Below are 19,804 nucleotides of genomic sequence, written 5' to 3' on the forward strand. Positions count from 1 at the left end.
TAATCTATGGTGGGCAAGGCCTCCATTGGCCACCCCCTGGCTCCTCCACTGCAGATTCAACTGCTCCGTCCACTCGCCAGGATCCGTCAGTCTGCACCGTCTCAAACAAGAAAAAAACCTACATGTTCTTCTACACGGTGTAACTCCTGCCCTCTTGAATGTCTTGCACCAAAAACATTTAGGTTTAGCTGAATTCCCTGTTCAGAAAAACACTCATCTTTGCATTGCATTTCTCTTCGGCCCCCAGCAGTATTTCCCTGAGTAGTTTTAGTCAGAGTCAGAGATTCTTTATTGTCATTCGCACCTCGCGTGGTACATGTGGTGGAGCGAAACTATGTTTTTAGTATGATGTTGCCAGGAAGTTTCTTCCACCATGTTTCTGCTGTTTTTCAACATGGACGTTGAAAATGTTGCTCTACACCTGGACTATTCAACCGAACTGCTCAGGGGCCAGACATCCAACAGTAAAACTTATAATGTAAATAAACCAACTATTACAATGATCTGTTCGCTTTTAAATAGGTTTATTTTGTTGTTCTGAGTCATAAATGCACTAAACAGAACCCAAAGCAAAATTGGTGGGCCGGACTGAAGTCACCCTCGGGCTGGAAGTGGTCTGCGGACCGGCAGTTGACTAGCCCTGCTTTAATTCAACAAGCTTAAAACACATGTTCAGGTTAACAGCACGCAACAAAAAGAGGATACAGCACCAAAATATAATATTTGATGGTGAAGAGTCTCCGTCATCAGGACATGGTAAATTCAAAAAAAGTTCAAGACAAAAACAACTGGAGTTTATTTGCAACAGAAGACGTTTCGCTTCTCATCCGAGAATAAAGTTTGATCTAAATACTGACTTTCATGGCAATCTGAGGCTGAGAACGCGCTTTTTGAGCCCGTGAGCATGAAGATGCTTAATGCCTGTCATGGCAGACGCAAAACAGCAACAGACTATTAGTGCCTATCATGAAAGTTCTAGGTTATATGGTTTACAGCTATTATTTAATTAATGAATTAATAATGAACGCAGGTAGCTGATGTAAAGAATGTGTCATTTCCTCCTTGTCCTGAAAATTTAATCCAATTATCTTATGTTGTTTGTTGGTTTTCATGGAAAAACGAGTCATTTTTCTAGACTAAAATTGGCTCAACTTCCTTATTTCTTCACCAATCTGGACAATCTTGGTGTCAATCTCTTTGTTTTGTTCAACTTCGTCCATTGCATTTGAAAAAAGATCATTCATAGGAGTTGTTTTTGTTTCACACCTACTAATTGTTGCGCTCAGTGACGAGGCTAACAAATATTAGCAACACAAGCTAACATCGTGTACACTAATAGCGCTAGCACCGTATTGTGCGTGAATAATTTACTGAGATACATACCAACAAAAGCAAGAAGGAAAATATTATTACTGCAGCTAATATTTTGAGGTCAGGGCTGATCAGGACTCTCCGACCAGCCAAGTTCAAACAGAGGACATGACCAGTATTTAATGAATCACGTTTGACGACCAGTGGTAGGACCGTGCTCTGAAGGACACTTTATAAATAAACTGACAGAAAGGAAAATGTCTCAGATCTTGTTCCATTTTTATTGCTTCCTCTCATGAAACATGAACACTTGATTGTTGCGACTGATAACTAAATCCTAAATGAACAGCTGTCTCCGGGTGGCGGATATAACACTGAGATATCTAGCTAACGTGCTGTGGATACAATTTTCACTACAAATAACCAGAAGACCCACACAGACCCTGTTCAGACATTTCAGTCCGACTTTAGTGATTAGATTCAACTGATAAAATGCAGGTGTGATAGTCCATGTTGAACATTGAAGATGGTTTCTAACAGACCACCTTTGAGGCAGTCTGGACCCCTTTATCTTCATTCTGAGTCAAGTTGTATTAATGTGCACGTGCAAACCCAGACACTACATCCCAAATGGATTCAGAGCTATTTCTTTTGGCCTTTTTACCCTTTATATACAATTTTATCTCCGAACTAGATTTATTGGTATTTTACTTTGTGAGAGTGCACCTGCTTGGACCGGTACAGGACATATATGAGGACAGCAGGACATGTATGAGGACAGCAGGACATGTATGAGGACAGCAGGACATGTATGAGGACAGCAGGCCATGTATGAGGACAGCAGGACATGTATGAGGACAGCAGGACATGTATGAGGACAGTAGGACAGTGGTGAGATGTGCTGCAGGAGTGACAGACAGCTTCAAGGTGAAGATGGGAGTGCATCAAGGATCCGCTCTGAGCCCCTTCTTGTTTGCTCTGGTGATGGACTGACTAACAGATGAGGTCAGGCAGGAATCCTCGTGAACTATGATGTTTGCAGATGACATTGTGATCTGTGGTGAGAACAGGGAACAGGTGGAAGAGAACTTGGAGAGGTGGAGGTATGCACTTGAAAGAAGAGGAATGAAAGTCAGCCATAGTAAGACAAAGTCCATGTGTGAATGAGAGGGAGGAGGTGGAACAGTGAGGCTACAAGGAGCAGAGGTCACAAAGGTGCAGGACTTCAAGGACTTAATGTCCACTGTCCATGAACATGGGGAGTGTGGTAAAGAGGTGAAGAAGAGAGTCCAGGCAGGATGGAGTGGATGGAGAAAAGTTTCAGGAGTGATTTGTGACAAAAGGGTGTCAGCAAAGGTCAAAGGTGAGACCAGCTATGTTGTATGATCTGGAGACAGAGACATGGACAAAAAGACAGGAGACAGAACTGGAAGTGGCAGAAATGAAGATGTTGAGGTTCTCCTTAGGAGAGACAAGGATGGAGAAGATCAGGAATGAGATCATCAGAGGTACAGCACAGGTTGAACAACTGGGAGATAAAGTTAGAGAGGACACACTGAGATGGTTTGGACATGTCCAGAGGAGGGACAGTGGTTTGGACATGTCCAGAGGAGGGACCGTGGGTATACTGGTAGAAGGATGTTCGAAATGCAGTTGCCAGGAAAAAGACAAAGAGGAGATATATGGATGCAGTTAGAGAGGACATGGAGGTAGTTGGAGTGAGGACAGAGGACACAGAGGACAGAGATGGAGGATGACTCACTGTGGAGACACCTGAAGAGGGAAAAGCCGAAAGAAGAAGAAGAAGAAGACGTTGTGAGATTGAAAACTCCTCAATGTGGAATGTTGGTAGGAATAACTGCGGAGCACAGATATAATCTAGAGTAGCTGTCCAGGGGTGTCCATGTCTGGTCTTGGAGGACCACTTCCTGCATGTTTTCCTTGTTTCCCTGCTCCAACACAACTCTTTATCTTCTGCAGGAACCTGGTTATCACATATTGATTCAAATCAGGTGTGTTGGAGCAGGGAAACATCTAAAACATGCAGGATAGTGGTCCTCGAGGACCAGGGTTCAACTCCCCTGCTGCAGACCAAGTGTGGATCCACACCAGTCGTTTATAAAAAGGGAACACAACGATGAAACATCACACTTAAGAATGATTGGGACAGTTTTTTGTTGGGTAGTGTCAGTGGCGGTAACGAATGTACACAAGCAACAGTTAAACTTTTATAAATCTTAGCTGGATGCAGAACAGTGTGGTGAGATTCTCTTTAAATGTTTTTGGACCCGCCACGGTTACTGTGAGCCGTAATGTGCTTCATCAATCCCAGGACCTCAGTCTGAGCAGCGTCATGTTGCATTAAACACTGCCCAGATGTGTGAAACAGCTGAAACTGTTTCACTGCTTCACGAGGTTCACACCTTCAGGCTTTACTCTGACAACGACTCCTGTGAAGTCGCCGTTTTACATTTCTTAACGCGACTCGGATGGCTCGGAACCGTGTTAATGTCAAAATAAAAGCCGGAATGTGTTGTCATTTTTACAGAAAAACTATCGAGACCTGCCGATGTCCTGTTTGTTTGAGCGGGTTACTAACAAAAAATATATTTTTTGATCTACATATTTAGCTTTCAGGTGTGAATGCTTCAAATCAGACCTGACTAATCAAACCACTCAAGACGGATATGAAGGCCAGGTCTGAACAGGGCCTGTGGAGAAACTGTTATAAAGAACACGCAGGATACTTAGTAGATGAGTTAACTCGTTAGCACGACTGGTCTAAATGGGATTAATCCTGATGAAGGCTGCAGAGCTTCACTCCCGTACATAAATCCTTGTGCACACGACGTCATCTGCCCCAAACGTCTGCAAGACAACAAAAAGAAGACGTTGCGCTTTAGTCATTTCATAATAATCTGTTTTTATTTAGAGTATAACGTGAAGCAGAACTATGTAGGCTTGCAAACACTAAAACTAAAATTAACTGGAGAAATCGCATTTCCTGTGAAAATGCAGTGTGAATGCTTATTCCAGAAGAACTTGCTGAAAATCAGCTGAAAGTAGCTAAAAACATACTGAAATGTAGCTGAAATGGAAGAACAAGCCTAAGTTAGCAGAAGAATGCAGAAAGAACACATATTTGCTGAATTAGGTTGAAAAAAGCATAAATTAGCACAAAAATTAGGAAATTTGCTAAAAAAGCTGAAATTAGCAACAACAAAAAAAAGCTAAAAGTAGCTGAAAAGGAAAAAAGAAGCATAAACTACCTGAAGGAAGCAAAATAGCTGAAATGAGCTTAAAAAAATGTTGAATTAGCTGGAAAAGCTAAAATTAGCATCAAAACGGCCGTAAAGTAGCTGAAAAGAAAACGTAAAACTGAAACTACCAGAAAAAAGTTGAAAGGAGCACAACAAGCTGAAATTAGGATAAGTTAAATAGGCCGAAAGTAGAAGAAATTACATTAACATGAAAAGCTTGAAGTTTTCTGAATACAGTTGAAATTAGCTAAAAATGCTAAAAAGCTAGTTGAAAAGTTACAAGCTTAAATTAGCAGAAAAAAGCAGAAAGAACACGTTTGCCCAATTAGGCCAAAAAAAAAAGAGGAAGAAGAAGCAGAAATTAACAAAAAAAAATGTGGAAATTATCTGGAAAAAGCTGAAATTAGCACCAAAAAAAAAAAAAAAAAAAAGATGAAAAGTAGCTAAAACAGCAGAAAGAAGCTTAAATTACCAGAAGGAAGTGGGGAGAGCCCATTTTTGCTCAATTAGGCTGAAAAAAGTTGAAATTAGTGCAGAAAATGTCGAATTAGCCAAAAAAGCTAAAATTAGCATAAAACAGCAAAATAGTAGCTGAAACAGCAGAAAAAGCTGAAACTTGCAGAAATTAACTGAAAGCGCACAACAAGCTGAAATTAGCAGAAATAAGTTAGAAGAAGCACAAAAATGTAGTTAGTAGAAAGAATCAGAAGGAGCACAAAACAGCTGAAAAAACAGCTGAAGTTAGCTGAAAGTAGCTGAAAAAAGTTTAAATTTGCACGAGGAAGCTGAAAGAAGCTGAAGCAGAACAAGATGTAAAAGGAGCAGTAAAAAGGTCGTAAACAGCTCTAAAGATCTGAAGGATGTAAAATGAGCTCAATTCATTTTCAATGAGGAAAAAAATTGCAGAAAAGGCTAAATATTTAAAAAAGCTAAAGTTGCACCAATACCAAAAGCCACAGCAGGATGGCCCTGAAAGAGCTGAACGTTTTGATTTATGATTTGTTGAAATAGCACAAAAATGTTGGAACGAGAAAGATGCAGAAAAATGTACGTAAGAAAACTGGATCGCAGCAGAGTGCTGCTTCATCAATCAACCTTTATTTCTACAGGTAAGTCCCATTGAGCCTCGAGGACTCATTTACAAGAGAGACCTAATGAAACTCATGAACTCACAATCAGCTCGTTTACACATCTCTGTTCAGCGAGTGAGAAAACTTCACCGATGCGTCAACATTTATACATTTCAGAAACAAACGAGATTCACGAAGAACTGGAAACTGCTGTAGTTGTACATTAAAGCTCAAGCTTCTCTTCGACCTCGGCGTTGTTGTGGATTTCAGGCTGATGCGACTCAAAAGTCCACACCGCTTTAATCTGAAACTGCTTCCAGACTAAACCAATTAGGCAGATTATGCAGATGTTATGGAAATGTGTCCCACTTACAGCTGGCGCTGCCTCACACAACGAGACCAGCGCTTCGTTGTTGCTAATCCTGATTTACGCCTCGGGCTGAAGCTCCTCGAGCGTTTGGCTGTCACATCGTCTGAAATCTTTTTTTGGACAAACATAAAAAGGGTTTAGATCCAGTCAGCGATCGGTCGGGTTTGTCTGCGTCTTCCTCCCACAGGAGAGAGGTCATCTCAGTGCAAAGATGATTCATGGCCTTTACTCTCCAGAGAAGATGAAACTTTTTCAGGATTTAAGTCAAATTTATTTAACATCACATGCTGAACCATGAAGTTGGACGTAGAGAACCGGTTTGCAGCCGTTTCTTCCTTTACTTAAAGAAACTGATGGACAGGGAGTGGTGGTGCAGAGGGTAGGAACGTAGATCGACCGGTAAATTGAGAGCTTCGCCTTTTGACTCGGCTCTCTCTGTCCATCTCCACATCGCTTCAAACGCAGCAGACCGCTCTGGTACTAATGTCAGCGTACAGCGGGACCAGAGGTGAGTCTGTAGGCTGCCAGCTGCCAAGACACGATGAGGCACGACATGGAGCGTTGTGGTCCAGTACCTGTGTCCAGACGGCAGGTTCTCCACCTGTCGCACAATACTACAATCCTTCCTTGGCGTTGTCCATCTTGAGCCACCAGAACCTTCATGCTCTTAAGTTCCTGCTGGATCAAAGGTCGTACCGCGGGGTCATGTCTGCACGTCCCACGTGCTGGGTGATCACCTGACCTCACACAAACCTGAAATGACTTTTTTCTTCTTTCGGCTGCTCCCTTCTTCAGGGGTGCGAACTAACTCGCGTGAAGACGTGGAGATTGTTTTTACGCCGGATGTCCTTCCTGACACAACCACAGACCACCGAGCTACCACAGCTTCTGTGTGGAGCAGAGAGCTGCCATCTAGTCTGCTCAAGGGCCCAGAGTGGGGTAAACGAGGGTGGAGATAGGTGTGGGTGTTTCCCTTTCCCACCCACATTTTGATTTTGGGCCGAGGAGTTGAACTGGTGACCTTCCGATCACAGGCCCACCTTCTCTACCCTCATCTATGGTCACGAGCTTTGGGTTGTGACCAAAAGAATGAGATCTCGGATACAAGCGGCCGAAACGAGTTTTCTCCGCAGGGTGTCTGGGCTCTCCCTTAGAGACAGGGTGAGAAGCTCGATCTTCCGGGAGGGACTCGGAGTAGAGCCGCTGCTTCTCCACGTCGAGAGGAGCCAGTTGAGGTGGCTTGGGCATCTGTTTAGGATGCCTTCTGGACGCCTCCCTGGTGAGGTGTTCCGGACACGTTCCACCGGGAGGAGGCCCAGAGGAAGACCCAGGACACGCTGGAGGGACTATGTTTCTCGGCTGGCCTGGGAACGCCTCAGGATTCCCCTGGAAGAGCTGGCCCAAGTGGCTGGGGAGAGGGAAGTCTGGGCCTCCCTACTTAGGCTGCTACCCCCGCGACCCGACCCCGGATAAGCGGAAGAAAATGGATGGATGGATGGATGGATGGATGGAGAGATGTTGCTCATGTTGCTGTAAGGACGACACTTTGTGTTGGCTTTGATGGTGGCGTCCACGTGGATGTAAGGGCAAAATCTCCATACCTCTTTAATACATTCAGTCAAACAATCCTGGACTCCTGATTCATTATTTCAAAGATCTTTTCTAGCAACGATGCCCATCCACACGTGTCTACGGACTGCCTGAACCGCACTGAGGTGTTTTCATGGTCACCCAGGTCCGTCAGTCTTTCCCTGATCAAGCATGCGTGGGTTCAGCTCAGACATCAACTCTGACCCAGAGCTGACCTGACACGTCTGGAGAACCGGTCCCGACAGCTTTGTGGGGACTTGCTGCAGGACACATTAACGAACGACTCCATTTTGTACACATTGCTTACATCTGAGTTCAACTGGGTACCATACCAATCTCTGCCGGGACCGAAGTGTCCTGGTGCTGCCAACTCCATCATCCATATGATTTGATACTGCAGTCGCTGCACTACAGTCACATGACCTGCCAACATGTGCGGTTTCTACCACTCTGTGAGTTCACATATGTCTATATAATGCAAACAAGAACAACAGCATGACTAGTGTTTATTAAGACGCATCTCCTCAAACCAAGCCCTTGCTGTCCTCCATGTACACCATAAAGCTGCTGCGGCACCAAAACAAGCTTCTCATCGAGGTTTAGCAGATTAGAGGCGTTCTAAACGTTAGGCTGAGGTGGCGTGACAAAGAGCTTCAGCTAATGTTGCAGCTCGGCCAGATCAGCCTCCATCGGCGCGTGAACGCTTCAGATACTCCTGGACCGCCGGCCGAGGTCACGGGCTGCGACCGCACTCTGCTTTTCTCACCATCACACCCACAGGAGACCGTCAGCTCTGCCCTGTCTCAGCTTGTTGTCCATCTAAACTCAGCGTTGACCAAAACCATCTAAACCATCCACGTTGTTGCTTCAAGCTTGTTGTTCTTGAAAGGCTTTAAGAGGAAAACCTCTTGGACCAACAGCGTGGGAGCCGACAGTGGAGACTGCTCCCCTGCAAAGGGATGGAGGGGCTTCAGACCAATAGACTCCTGCTCATATTAATCTGAGTAAATACAGAAGTTCGGCTGCAACGTCAGCCTCATCCTGGGGTGGATGAAAGCTCAGCTTCATGGGAATCGACTCTCATTTCCTTGACGGTCAGATCTCCAGGGATTGACTTAGTGCACCTCCTGCATTGCTTATTTCTCAAACTGAGCACGTCAGCTGCTGGAAAGTCTCATCCGAATGCATCGGATGTGTTCCTGGTCTCCGTGAGAGCGACCCAGCTTCATTCCCAGTCAGAACCTTCTCCGCTGTCAGGAGGACGTTCAAGGACTTTTTTCAATGATCAGGGTATGAAGCCAAAGTTATGCTGTTTTCCCATAAATCTGCTGTAACCATTCCGTCTATTGAAACACTGAGTGGTGACATCGTAGAACTTGTAGACACATACAAATATCTCGGTATTAGGCTGGAAAAAGATCTTAATTTTAAACATCACATCTAATAAAAAAGCTAAAATTTACTCTGTTTTTTTGTTTTTTTTTGTATAGACTGAAATCATTTTTCCATTTCTTCCCGTAAGCGGCTTGTAACAAGTTTGTTTTTGTCACAGCTGGATTATGGAGACATGATATATAGATGTGCCTCCCTCACTACCTTAACTAAACTGGAGCCCATTTACCTGCTCTCAGGTAAAGAACAGGTGCACCCTTTAGGACCCACCATCGTTCTTTATGTACCGTATTTTTTGGCGTATAAGTCGCAGTTTTTTGCATCCAAGGACATCCTTGTAAAAGAGATTAATAATCTCAGTGGGTTTATTTCCTGGTCAAATAAAGGTTTAAATAAAACCGTTTATAGTTTTAATCCTGAGTAGTGCGCCGTCTCTCAGTGGGAGCTGCTCGCTCACCAGTATGAGCTCGTCCCCTTTCAGCTCTCGGGTCCAGAAGGTCTTGGGTCCGTCACCGTCCACCAGCGTCTGCTTACAGTGGATCTTGTTCTCCGACTCCCAGGTGGCCAGGCTCTAAACGAAAAGAAAACCTTTAAAAATGTCTCATCACAGAGAAACATTTTAATACGGTTTTAACAAACATCACAACATCTGGAGTTAGGCCCCCCCACAAAATAAACTAATGAACTTTGATTTTTTTAGTGGAAGTACTTGAGGCTGGTATGGGGACACAGCTATTTGTATACACGGAGTGCGTACCTGCATTTTAGAACTGTACACTGATGTATCTGGAGAAGTACTGGAGTACTTAAGTGCATCGTTTGATACAGCTCAGTAAAAACTTTTTAAGATGTTTAATTTGTACTGTGAAAAGATTATCACCTTGGACTGATAAACGTGGACAATCTGGGGTGATGACGGCGTGTCTAAAGGTTTTTACGTGATCGAGCTGGTGGGTGTTATCATAGCTCTGTAATCTTTAATCTGTATTATCTGAGCTCTACAGTGAAAACAATGTAATCTGCAAAAATGCAGCATGAGTACTTTTTGCTGAATGATTTTTGCTGAAAGCTGAAACCAGCTGAAAAGGTTTCATCTCTAAACTAATGCAACTTGAATTTGGACGGGTTTTTTGTTTTTTTTTGCTTAAAGCAGGAAAATTAAATGTTCAAGGTTCTTTATTGCCCTTCTCATCACTTGTGGTACATGAGATGGAACAGAATTATGTACATAGTCCCATACACCCCAAAATAGCAAAAATATAAAGTATAAAAAACCCAGTAAGGATCTAAGATGTACACTAATTACTAATAATGTAAAATAATATTGTATATTAAACAGCAGCCTGAGCATGAGTCTCTAGTATGAATAAATACAGCAGCATGAGATAATCAGCAGCATGAGATAATCAGCAGCATGAGATAATCAGCAGCATAAGTCAAATATCACCCATTAAAGTGGCCACAAAATTAAAATTAAAGCTGCTGAAAAAGGCTTAAATTAACATAAAATGACTGAAAGGAGCAGAAAAATAAAAAAATAAAATATTTGAAAGACTGAAATCAGCAGTAACAAAAAAAAGTTTAAAAAAAAAAACTGCTGAAGTGCAGTTAGGCCTGATAATCGATCAGTCTGTATAAATTTAGGCCTGATAATCGATCAGTCTGTATAAATTTAGGCCTGATAATCGATCGGTCTGTATAAATTTAGGCCTGATAATCGATCGGTCTGTATAAATTTAGGCCTGATAATCGATCAGTTTGTATAACGTTCATCCGACTCGAGCTGCCCCGGATCCTTCTGCTCGGACGTGAACGTCACACCAAGTGGTGAAACTGCACAGGGACATTAATTTTTCATTAACTCTTCAGAAACAATAGCAGAAGGAGAGCCCTGAGGTCCCAGAGTACTAGACAAGCCCTCAACCTTCATTTAAATAATGTTGAGTTAACGTTACCCGAGCCGTCATTTCCAACGTCATCGAGAAGCCAACAGCTGATAGCACGACTTGTTGGGTGAGTTTTACCACAAACATCTGGACGCCGTGTTAGCCCCGTTAGCATGATTAGTCTTACTGAACAATGGATAGAGAAAAACTTTGAACTTAAAAAGTCTGTCCTTCATGCACAGGAGTGCAGAGGATCCACCCTGCAGCTATAGGAACCTGGAACAAACCTCCACAAGTGAGACAGCATCACAGGTGACTAATGCTAATAACATTTAACACTTTTCATTTAATATAAGTGAATATGACTGTTACTGAATATATGTCACCAGCTCTTACAGCTGTTGCACAATTTCTGTAGCAAATAAGCCTAAATAAGAGGAATATGTTCTAACAAAGGAATGTATATAAAAATATCGATATCGGCCAAAAATCCAATATTGTGCATCCCTAACGTTAACTGTGGTGTTTTTAACATTAAAGAGAAACGTGGCTTTAAAGTGAAGCTCCGAAGCACATTTATTGGCTTTAACATCCATTATAACTTAAAGTGAAACAGATGTTTTGCTTGTGAAAAGATAAACAATTAAAATATGACAAAGAATATTTGCTTCCACTTTATAACCCTTCATGCAGACGTTAGTTTTGCATTACGCCGCTCGCTACCGTATTTTCTGCCGTACACGTCGCACCGCCCTATAAGTCGCATCAGTCCAAATAGGTTTAAAAAATTGGATATATCCATAAATACGTTGCTTTGCCGTATACGTAGAATTTGTTACGCGTCATCGCTGACAACCCAGAAACATGGGCCGGCGTTGTGCCACAAATCGATTGGCTGCCAAATGGCGGCCGCGGGAGCGTGCACGGGAGGACTTTAACAAGAATTTAACAAGATTAACACTTAAAAACTATTATTTGTTAGCTCGAAATTATTGCAAAAGTGTCTCAGTTGAACTTTTCCTTAATAAATGCACTTTGACGGTCAAATCAGCTGCATTTCAAAAGCCGATATGTGGAAACATGAATGCGCACAGGGCGACTTGTTGTGCATTTCTTCGAAATTTAACAAGATAACCGCCTAAAAACTATTATTTGTTTGCTCGACTTTATAGTAAAGGTGTGTCTCAGTTGAACTTTTACTTAATAAATGCACTTCACTGGTCAAATCAGCTGCATTTCGCCGGAGAGACGCAGAGAAATGAAGCTGATTCGACGGTTGCTCCAGACAGACGATGGTGGCAGGCTATGGCAAGCCGATTGTGTCATTAATAGTCACTTTTACCTATTACATAATACAACAGCATGCCATACTACTACAGTCCCATCTAGCGGCTGAAAATGGTAGTGTTCAATATTTTCCATGTCAGAATGAATGAAAATAGTCAAATCTCAGCCAAAAATTAGTTTATAAATATGGGAGAGAAAAAACAAATATGTCGTTACGGCTTTAAGTCGCAGGGCGTGCAAACGATGCAAAAAACTGTGACTGTTAGTGCAAAAAATACGGTATTCTAATCTGATGACATTTCTACAAGAAGTGCTCCAGGCTGCACTGGAGGTGCTATAGCTAGATGCTGCTGCTGTTATTTTGAGCTTACAAGTACAAATAATATTTGATTTAAATAAGTGAAAAGTGTAATTAATACGTGACAACGTGTAGGTTATTAGATATCTTTCACATGAGCTGGATGTGTTCATCTTTGGTCAGTGAACAAAACATCACGATGCACCGCTAACAGTTTGATACACGAGCAGCAAAATACAATATAATTCAGCCTTTAACTGCAATATGAGTCAACCTTAATTCATGATACCATTCATCTTTAGATTACAATCAAGCCTTTAATCACAATACAATTCAGCCTGTGATTTCAATACTATTTGTTCTAATTTCAATATGTTCTGGCCTTTGGCTACAATATGCTTCAGTCTTTAATCATGATGGAATTGAAAATTTAATCACAACACTATTTAGCCTTTATTTGTGATAAGAATCAGCCTTTAAATGTGATTCCATCCAGTCATTAATTATGATACAATTCATCTTTTAACGTGATGTGATGCAGCTTTTAACCATGATAGAAATGTGTAATTTATCCCAACACTCCTGTGTTTTCTTAAATCAATCTTTCTCTAACGAACTGATGTCTGCATTAAAAGGAGCTGAATGTTTTGTTTTTGATAAAAATGAAAGTTTGCTGAACTTTCAGGAAGTTGAAGACGGGTGCGAGAAAAGTGAGGTGGAAGAGATCCAGGTGGGGGGGGGGGGTTCTCAGGGGGGAAATGTTCATTTAGTGGAACTTTTGGAAGGATTACTGAACAGACCCACTGGGCTCAGGTCCAAAGGCTGGGGGGTCAGCTGGGGGCCCCTGGATCAGAGCCTCTGTTCGTGGACACCATTAGCATTTGTTGCCGAAAACTGAACGAAAAGACACAAACCATTACAATCACACCAACAATGTTCAGGCAGGTCTGGACGGTTTCGTTTTATTTTTTTGCTGAGACATTTCGTCCTTTATCCAAAGGACTTCTTCAAATCTGAGGAGACACCAGACAAACTGATTCCCACAAACAGAATGCTCCATAGTGGGAAAAAACCAGTTTGCTGGTGCTAAGATGGCCTCCGGGCCCGCCCTCTCCCCGTCATCTCCTCTGAGACAGTCATGCCAAATTGACTAAGTGTCTCAGAGGAGTTGACGGGGGAGAGGGAATTAAAAATATAAAATAAAACGTTAGATATTTAGCTTTGTCAGCCATGTTTTTCTAACTGTAAATTAACGGAGCTCTTTTCCTTTAAACTCTTTGTTCCGTTCACAGTTTACGGCTCATTTTAGCTTTTGTTCTGCTTCTTCAGCTGTTTTCAGTTTTCTGCTAATTCAAGCCTTTTGTCACACTTTTTAATTTTTGTTTGCTAATTTTGAACTTGTATTTCTTTCTAATTTCAGCTCATGCTCCTTTCAGTCTCTTTCCACTAATTTCAGTTTGTTTTTTAAGCCGGATCAGCTACTTTTTTGTTAGTGTCAGATTGTTTTTCCTGCAAAATTTCTGTTTTTTTTCTTGCTAATTTCAGGTTTTATTTTGTAATTTATTGAGCCTCTCTCGGTTTATTTCAACCTACTCCGCTCATTTCGGCTCCCTTCAGCTTTTTCTACACATTTCTGCATCTTTTACTCAGCTGCTTCCAGCAGACGTCAGGTGCTCAAATTCAACTCACGTTATCATTTTAGAGATAAAACTTTTCAGCTTCTTCAGCAGCTTTCAGCAAAAATCATTCAGCAACAAAAAAAAATCACATTCATTTTCACGGGAAACGTAATTTATCCAGTTTGAATAGTCTCGGGTGTTTTTAAATGATTTTCGCCCGAGCCACAGCGCTCTGCTCCTGGTTCTACCTTGCACTTGCGTCCGTCCACAGTCTCCTCGTTATACTCTTCACCCATGCGGAAGTTGATCTCGGTGGTGCGCACGCTGGTGGACGTTTTAATGTAGAACTGCTCGCCATCCTGGCGGATCTCCACTTGAGGGTTGGAGGCCGCTGCCACGGCAACCTTCCTCAGCATGGCGTTCACGCCTGAACACACACACAACCCAGGACGTTTGAACCAATGAAATCTGGGATGTTGTGTCTGCTGCAGGCCGAGACGAGCCAACCGTCGGATTATTGACCACCACATAAAGGAAACGGGATTATAAAAGAGAGCTGTAGACGAAAGGAAGAAATATTTAATGAATAAAGACCAGAAGAGCCAACTGTAAGTGCAGCGACAGAGAGAGGCGCACATCTACACAAAACTGTGCCAAAGTGAAACGGCGTTTTGTCGAACACCAACGCTCCACCCAGACACGGACCCCGCAGCCTCTCCTGCCAGCCTCGATCACATCTCCACTTTAGATTTAGGGAGACTCGCTGTCTGCACGTCTCCTTGATTTTATTTTTTATCTTTTGGGGGTTTGTCCTGAAACGACCTCACGAACTTTCACAGAGAATGACAGAGACGTGTTGTTTCTGTGCAGGAACACAATAAATGTTCTGTGGCGCTGACGGAAACTTCGGCCGTTTATCCAAACCCGGTGAAATCTGTGGAATCTTGGCACGGAGGTCACCGTCAGGGGTTCTTCAGTCAAACTGCACGACGTCGTGCCAGGTTTTAGATCTGATGGCCACATTAGCGGTGGTCCTCCATAAATCTGCACAGACCTGTCAAAAGGCGGGGCTGGCTTTATGAGCTGCCAAATTACTGAATCTTCAGTTTTATCGTACAAGAAGCAGATGACGTTACAAACAGGGTCAAAGTTTTATCTGTGCAAGTTTGAACAGTTCTGCAAAGTCATACCATCCTTACACCGCAGTGGTCCAGCTACCATCCACAGGTTGAATGCATTTTAATGTGACGTCTTAATCGACCCCAACCAGAATCTGAACGACCACAAGGTTCAACTTGTCATTTTATTTTATTTTTTTCAGATGATTGTTTCCTCTGGTGTCAGATGCTGCGCAGCTGGAAGGATCTTTACCGAAACCTTTTTTCTTTTGGGCATTTTTTATGATGCGTAACCATGGCAACAATGTGTTTTTTAACAACCAGGAGCAGCTGATCAACATCTCAAAGCTCAAATACTTCAACTACCGCCCCAAATCCCAAATGAGTTGAAAAGGAGGTGTCGTGGATGAATTCCCGTCAACCTGGCGGTGTTTTTTTTCATTCAACCTTTATTTAGACAGGTAAATCCCATTGAGCCTCGAGGACTCATTTAGAAAAGAGACCTGACCTGACCTGGTTCTCGAGTACCTGACCACCGAGATCGTGGAGATGGTGAGAAACTCGGCTCGTGACAATGGGAGGACCAGGATCATCTCCCGGCACCTTCAGCTGTCTGTCCGTGGTGACGAGAAGCTCGGCAGACTGCTGGGAGCAGCGACCATCGCTCAGGGAGGAATTCTGCCCGGCATTGGGGCAGTCCTGCTGCCCAGGAGGACCGAGAGGCCGGCTGGATCTGACAGCAAGCTGGATCCGAGTGGACGGATCAGTATCTGTGACCAGATTCTTCGGCTTCACTGCAGGAGATCCTTCCTGCCCACAGCTATCAGCATCTAACAACTCTTGAATGAAACCAGGATGATGAGCTACGACGACGCTTAATTTCCCTCTGGGATTAATAAAATATTTTTGAATTGAATTTGAATTGAATTGAAGATGTTTTTATAACAGTAAAAATGTGTCATAGAAATCCACGAACTGCGAACTCTTTAATTCATGAAATCTGCTTCAACAGGGAGGTCCAGACATCTCTCCACAGCCTCTTCCAGCTCTTCTGTGAGGACTCCAAGTCGTTCCCAGACCAACCGAGAGACGTAGTCTCTCCAGCGTGTCCGGGGTCTTCCCCGGGGTCTCCTCCCAGCCGGACATGCCCGAAGCACCTCCCTATGGAGGCACCCAAGGAGCATCCTTACCAGATGCCCGAACCACCTAAACTGGCTCCTCTCGATGTGGAGGAGCAGGTTCTACTCCGAGTCTCTCCTGATAACTGAACTTCTCACCCTGTCTCTAAGGGAGAGTCCAGCTCTGCAGAGGAAACTAATTTCAACCTCCTGTATCCACGATCTTGTTCTTTCAGTCTCTACCCAGAGTTCATGACCAGAGGTGAGGGGAGGAACATAGACCGACCAGTAAACAGAGAGCTTTGCCTTACAGCTCAGCTCCCTCTTCACCACAACGGACCGGTGCAGAGTTCACAATATTGCAGACGCTGCACCAATCTGTCTGTCACTCTCACGCTCCATTCTTCTCTCACTTGTGAATAAAACCCACAACCCCTTGAACTCCTCCACTTGAGGCAGAACCTCGACCTGAACAATCCACCCTTTTCTGACTGAGAACTATGAACTCGTTCATGTAGAGACTGAAGTTCTCTGTACTCTTCTTGGCATTTTGTCTTAACTTAGATTACTGCAAAGTTATGGGCGGTAGCTGCGCTGGAGCTTGTCTGGTGTACCGTTGCAGCATGCCAGGAAAAGTTCAGGTTGTGATCCGGTTTGGTGTCGGCAGCTTCTCTGTGGGACCCTGTCGCTGAAAAATGTCTACAGCATTCTAAAGATGGCAAGCCCTTCTGGCTGAGCTCCTGTCTGTTTGAGCAGTCCTGGCATGACAAAAAACGCTGCAACACAATCGAGTGACCCAGTTAAACTGGTCTAAACCTAAACCATCACCGGTGGAGACCAAGAGGGGGGACGAGGACTGAAAAAGAACAGGAGACATGAGAACAACAGACTTCCTCTGGCATTAATGCATGCCCTACTTAAATGCTCAACATGAATAACGTTCATCCCTGCTCTCCTCTCTTCACGAGACAATACCACGTCTGTTCAGGCTGAAACGCAGCATCTTCTGCCTCTTATCTGCTGGAAAGCTGAGGGGCTTCCCCTCACAAGCATCTCTGCCTCTTTTATTCCCCAGGGAGCTTCTCAGAACAATGGGATGGTGGTGAGAGTCACAGCAAACATTTAAAAGCCTAATTTGTAAAATTTGATTTGCACAGGATGCAGGAATGAGACAGGAGGGGACTTACCCAGGACTTTGAGAAGTTCATCAAAATTCTCACTGCTCCTCATCTTCCAGTTGCCGGCGAAGTTGGGCAGCATGTCTGCTGAGGCTGAGTGCGAGGGCTGCAGAAGGAACCTGCTCCACGCTCTGCTGGTCTCTGACTCTTTCACCCTCCTCCTCCTGTCTCCTCGGCTCTGAGCTCAGCCTCTCGTTCACACGTTACACCCAGCTGAGACTGGGGTTTGTTGTACTCGCAGAGATGGATGCTCTGTCTGTGTGTGCGCACAAAAACACACTCTCTGACGCCTATTCACCCGAGAACCGGAGCCGTCTCCCCGTTTTGCTCCTTTATAGCTACTGTCTTTAAGGGGAGGCAGAGGAGGTCCCACCTCCTGGGAGCTCTGTCCCATTAGTACAGTACAACTCGACTGACGCCTGCTGTCCCAGGGGATGAGAACGGCTAAATTTGCTCTTTCGGTGTGTATTTATAGTTTTGGCTCGGCACCAAGTTCAATATGAAGACGCTGATGGCAAAACCCAACCAATATGTTTCTAAGTAAACCTTTGTGGCTCTGAGAAAGAAACTATTTAATGTTTTTAATCTGTCTGTAAAGCTTATCAAACAGGAAACAGTTTTGCTTTCACCTATGCTCATCCGTGGATCGATTTTGATTTTACCTAAACTTCCAGTTGAAATTGGTGTTTTGTTTTTCTCTGAAGCCATTTTGAAAAGTGCAAATGCAGCTCCTGCCCCAAATCCCACCGTGACCTCGTAATAATCTAATCCATGAAAAAGGAATGTCTGTTTTGATGTAGAAACTGTACAGGAAGTGTAAAGACAACCAATATCAAAGGGAGTTTAAACCAGTGGCTCTTTATCATATGTGTCAAACTCGAGGCCCGGGGGCCAAATGAGGCCCTCGCTCATAATAATAACTTTTATTTATAATGCACTTTACATTCACAGTGAATCTCAAAGTGCGACAAAGAGTGAGCATCAGATAACGTCAGGGTAAAAGCAACCGAGAGGAGGAACAACCAGGAGGATAACGCCTCAGAATGATCACATGAAAAAACTTAAAACGCACAAAATGCAGATAAAATACTCAAATAAGAACTATGGGTGAATAAAAAACAAAAAGTACAGTGCAATCAATTAAAAAACTGGTTAAAATTAAGACCTTTTTTAAAACATGTCACAGTCTGTGGGGCCCTCAGATATGAAGCCAGGCGTCCCACAGCCGAGGGGCAGCGCAGGAGAAAGCCCGGTCTCCTGCTGTGCGGGACCGAGACCTGGGAGTCTGACATCTTATCTGGCCCCCAAGATGATATGTGAAACGTAGAATACTTCTACCTCTTGAATTTTTTCAGTAATCTTTGATTATGATGTCGAAAGCACAACAGAGAGCATCAAATGAGACCAACCAAACACTTGTTGAGGAAGAAAAGATGTCCGGTATCTGATTTGAGTTAATGTAGTTTGAAAAAGGTTTTAATTTTGGTGAGTTTGATCATAGACATTAATACGTAGACGCCCCGTTGACAGGTTGGCCCGCTGATGGGATGTAACTGTGTGTCCGCCATATTGGAGGAGTCAAAGCTGCGCTGTGAACTAATACAATCAGGATTTTAAAGCACATTTTAACAGTGAATTTTATGTTAATGCCCCAGATTATTTACTTCACACTAAAGTTAATGAAAAACAGGTACAAAAAAACAATGTATTAAAGCTTCTTAGTTTAGTACAATAACATTTTTGATCCCGCACATCAGTAATTCATGTTTCATCAGCTGTAAATTAGTGCAATAAACCAGTGTATGTTACATTTTAATAATATATGAATAAGAATAAATGTGGATTATCCCCCCTCTGCACACAAGGAATAAACATATCTCATTTTCATTTATTTTGTGCCCATTTGGAGGCAACAAAAATCATTTTAAACACCACACGTACATGCAGGTTATGTACACATACTGTTATTATGAGCAGACTAAAGTAAAGGTTGAACGAATGAATGAAAATTAAACGAATAAATTAATTCTGCGCGGGAATCCATTTCCCATCACGTTGACGAGCACACTCCGGAGACTCTGTTTATAACGGTGACAGTTATGCAGACGATGGCTGAAAAACGATCAAGAGACTTGTTGAAGCAGCACACGCACGAGGCGTTTTACCGTCTCCGCTTTCCTCCTCACGCCACCAAGATGGCGCCGACGTAGGAACGCCTTTCGACGTCCAACGGGGCGTCTACGTATTAATGTCTAAGAGTTTGACACCCCTGCTCTATATGGTCACCATGGTAACAAAAAAATAATA

General features: G+C 43.3%; 1 protein-coding gene across 1 annotated transcript; it reads right to left on the reverse strand.

Annotated features, from left to right (window-relative positions):
• Positions 1–4,056: 4,056 nt before the first annotated feature.
• On the reverse strand, positions 4,057–17,798 carry crabp1a (cellular retinoic acid binding protein 1a). The gene is made up of 4 exons (XM_037682529.1): positions 17,507–17,798; positions 14,332–14,510; positions 9,451–9,564; positions 4,057–4,179 (listed from the first exon to the last, which is right to left on the reverse strand). Exons 1-4 carry the CDS (start codon positions 17,577–17,579, stop codon positions 4,129–4,131), a joined length of 417 nt encoding a protein of 138 aa, XP_037538457.1. The 5' UTR covers positions 17,580–17,798; the 3' UTR covers positions 4,057–4,128.
• Positions 17,799–19,804: the final 2,006 nt, after the last annotated feature.

Source organism: Nematolebias whitei, chromosome 10 (genome assembly GCF_014905685.2).
Source record: "Nematolebias whitei isolate Nwh7 chromosome 10, NemWhi1, whole genome shotgun sequence".
NCBI classification, from domain to species: Eukaryota; Metazoa; Chordata; class Actinopteri; order Cyprinodontiformes; family Rivulidae; genus Nematolebias; species Nematolebias whitei.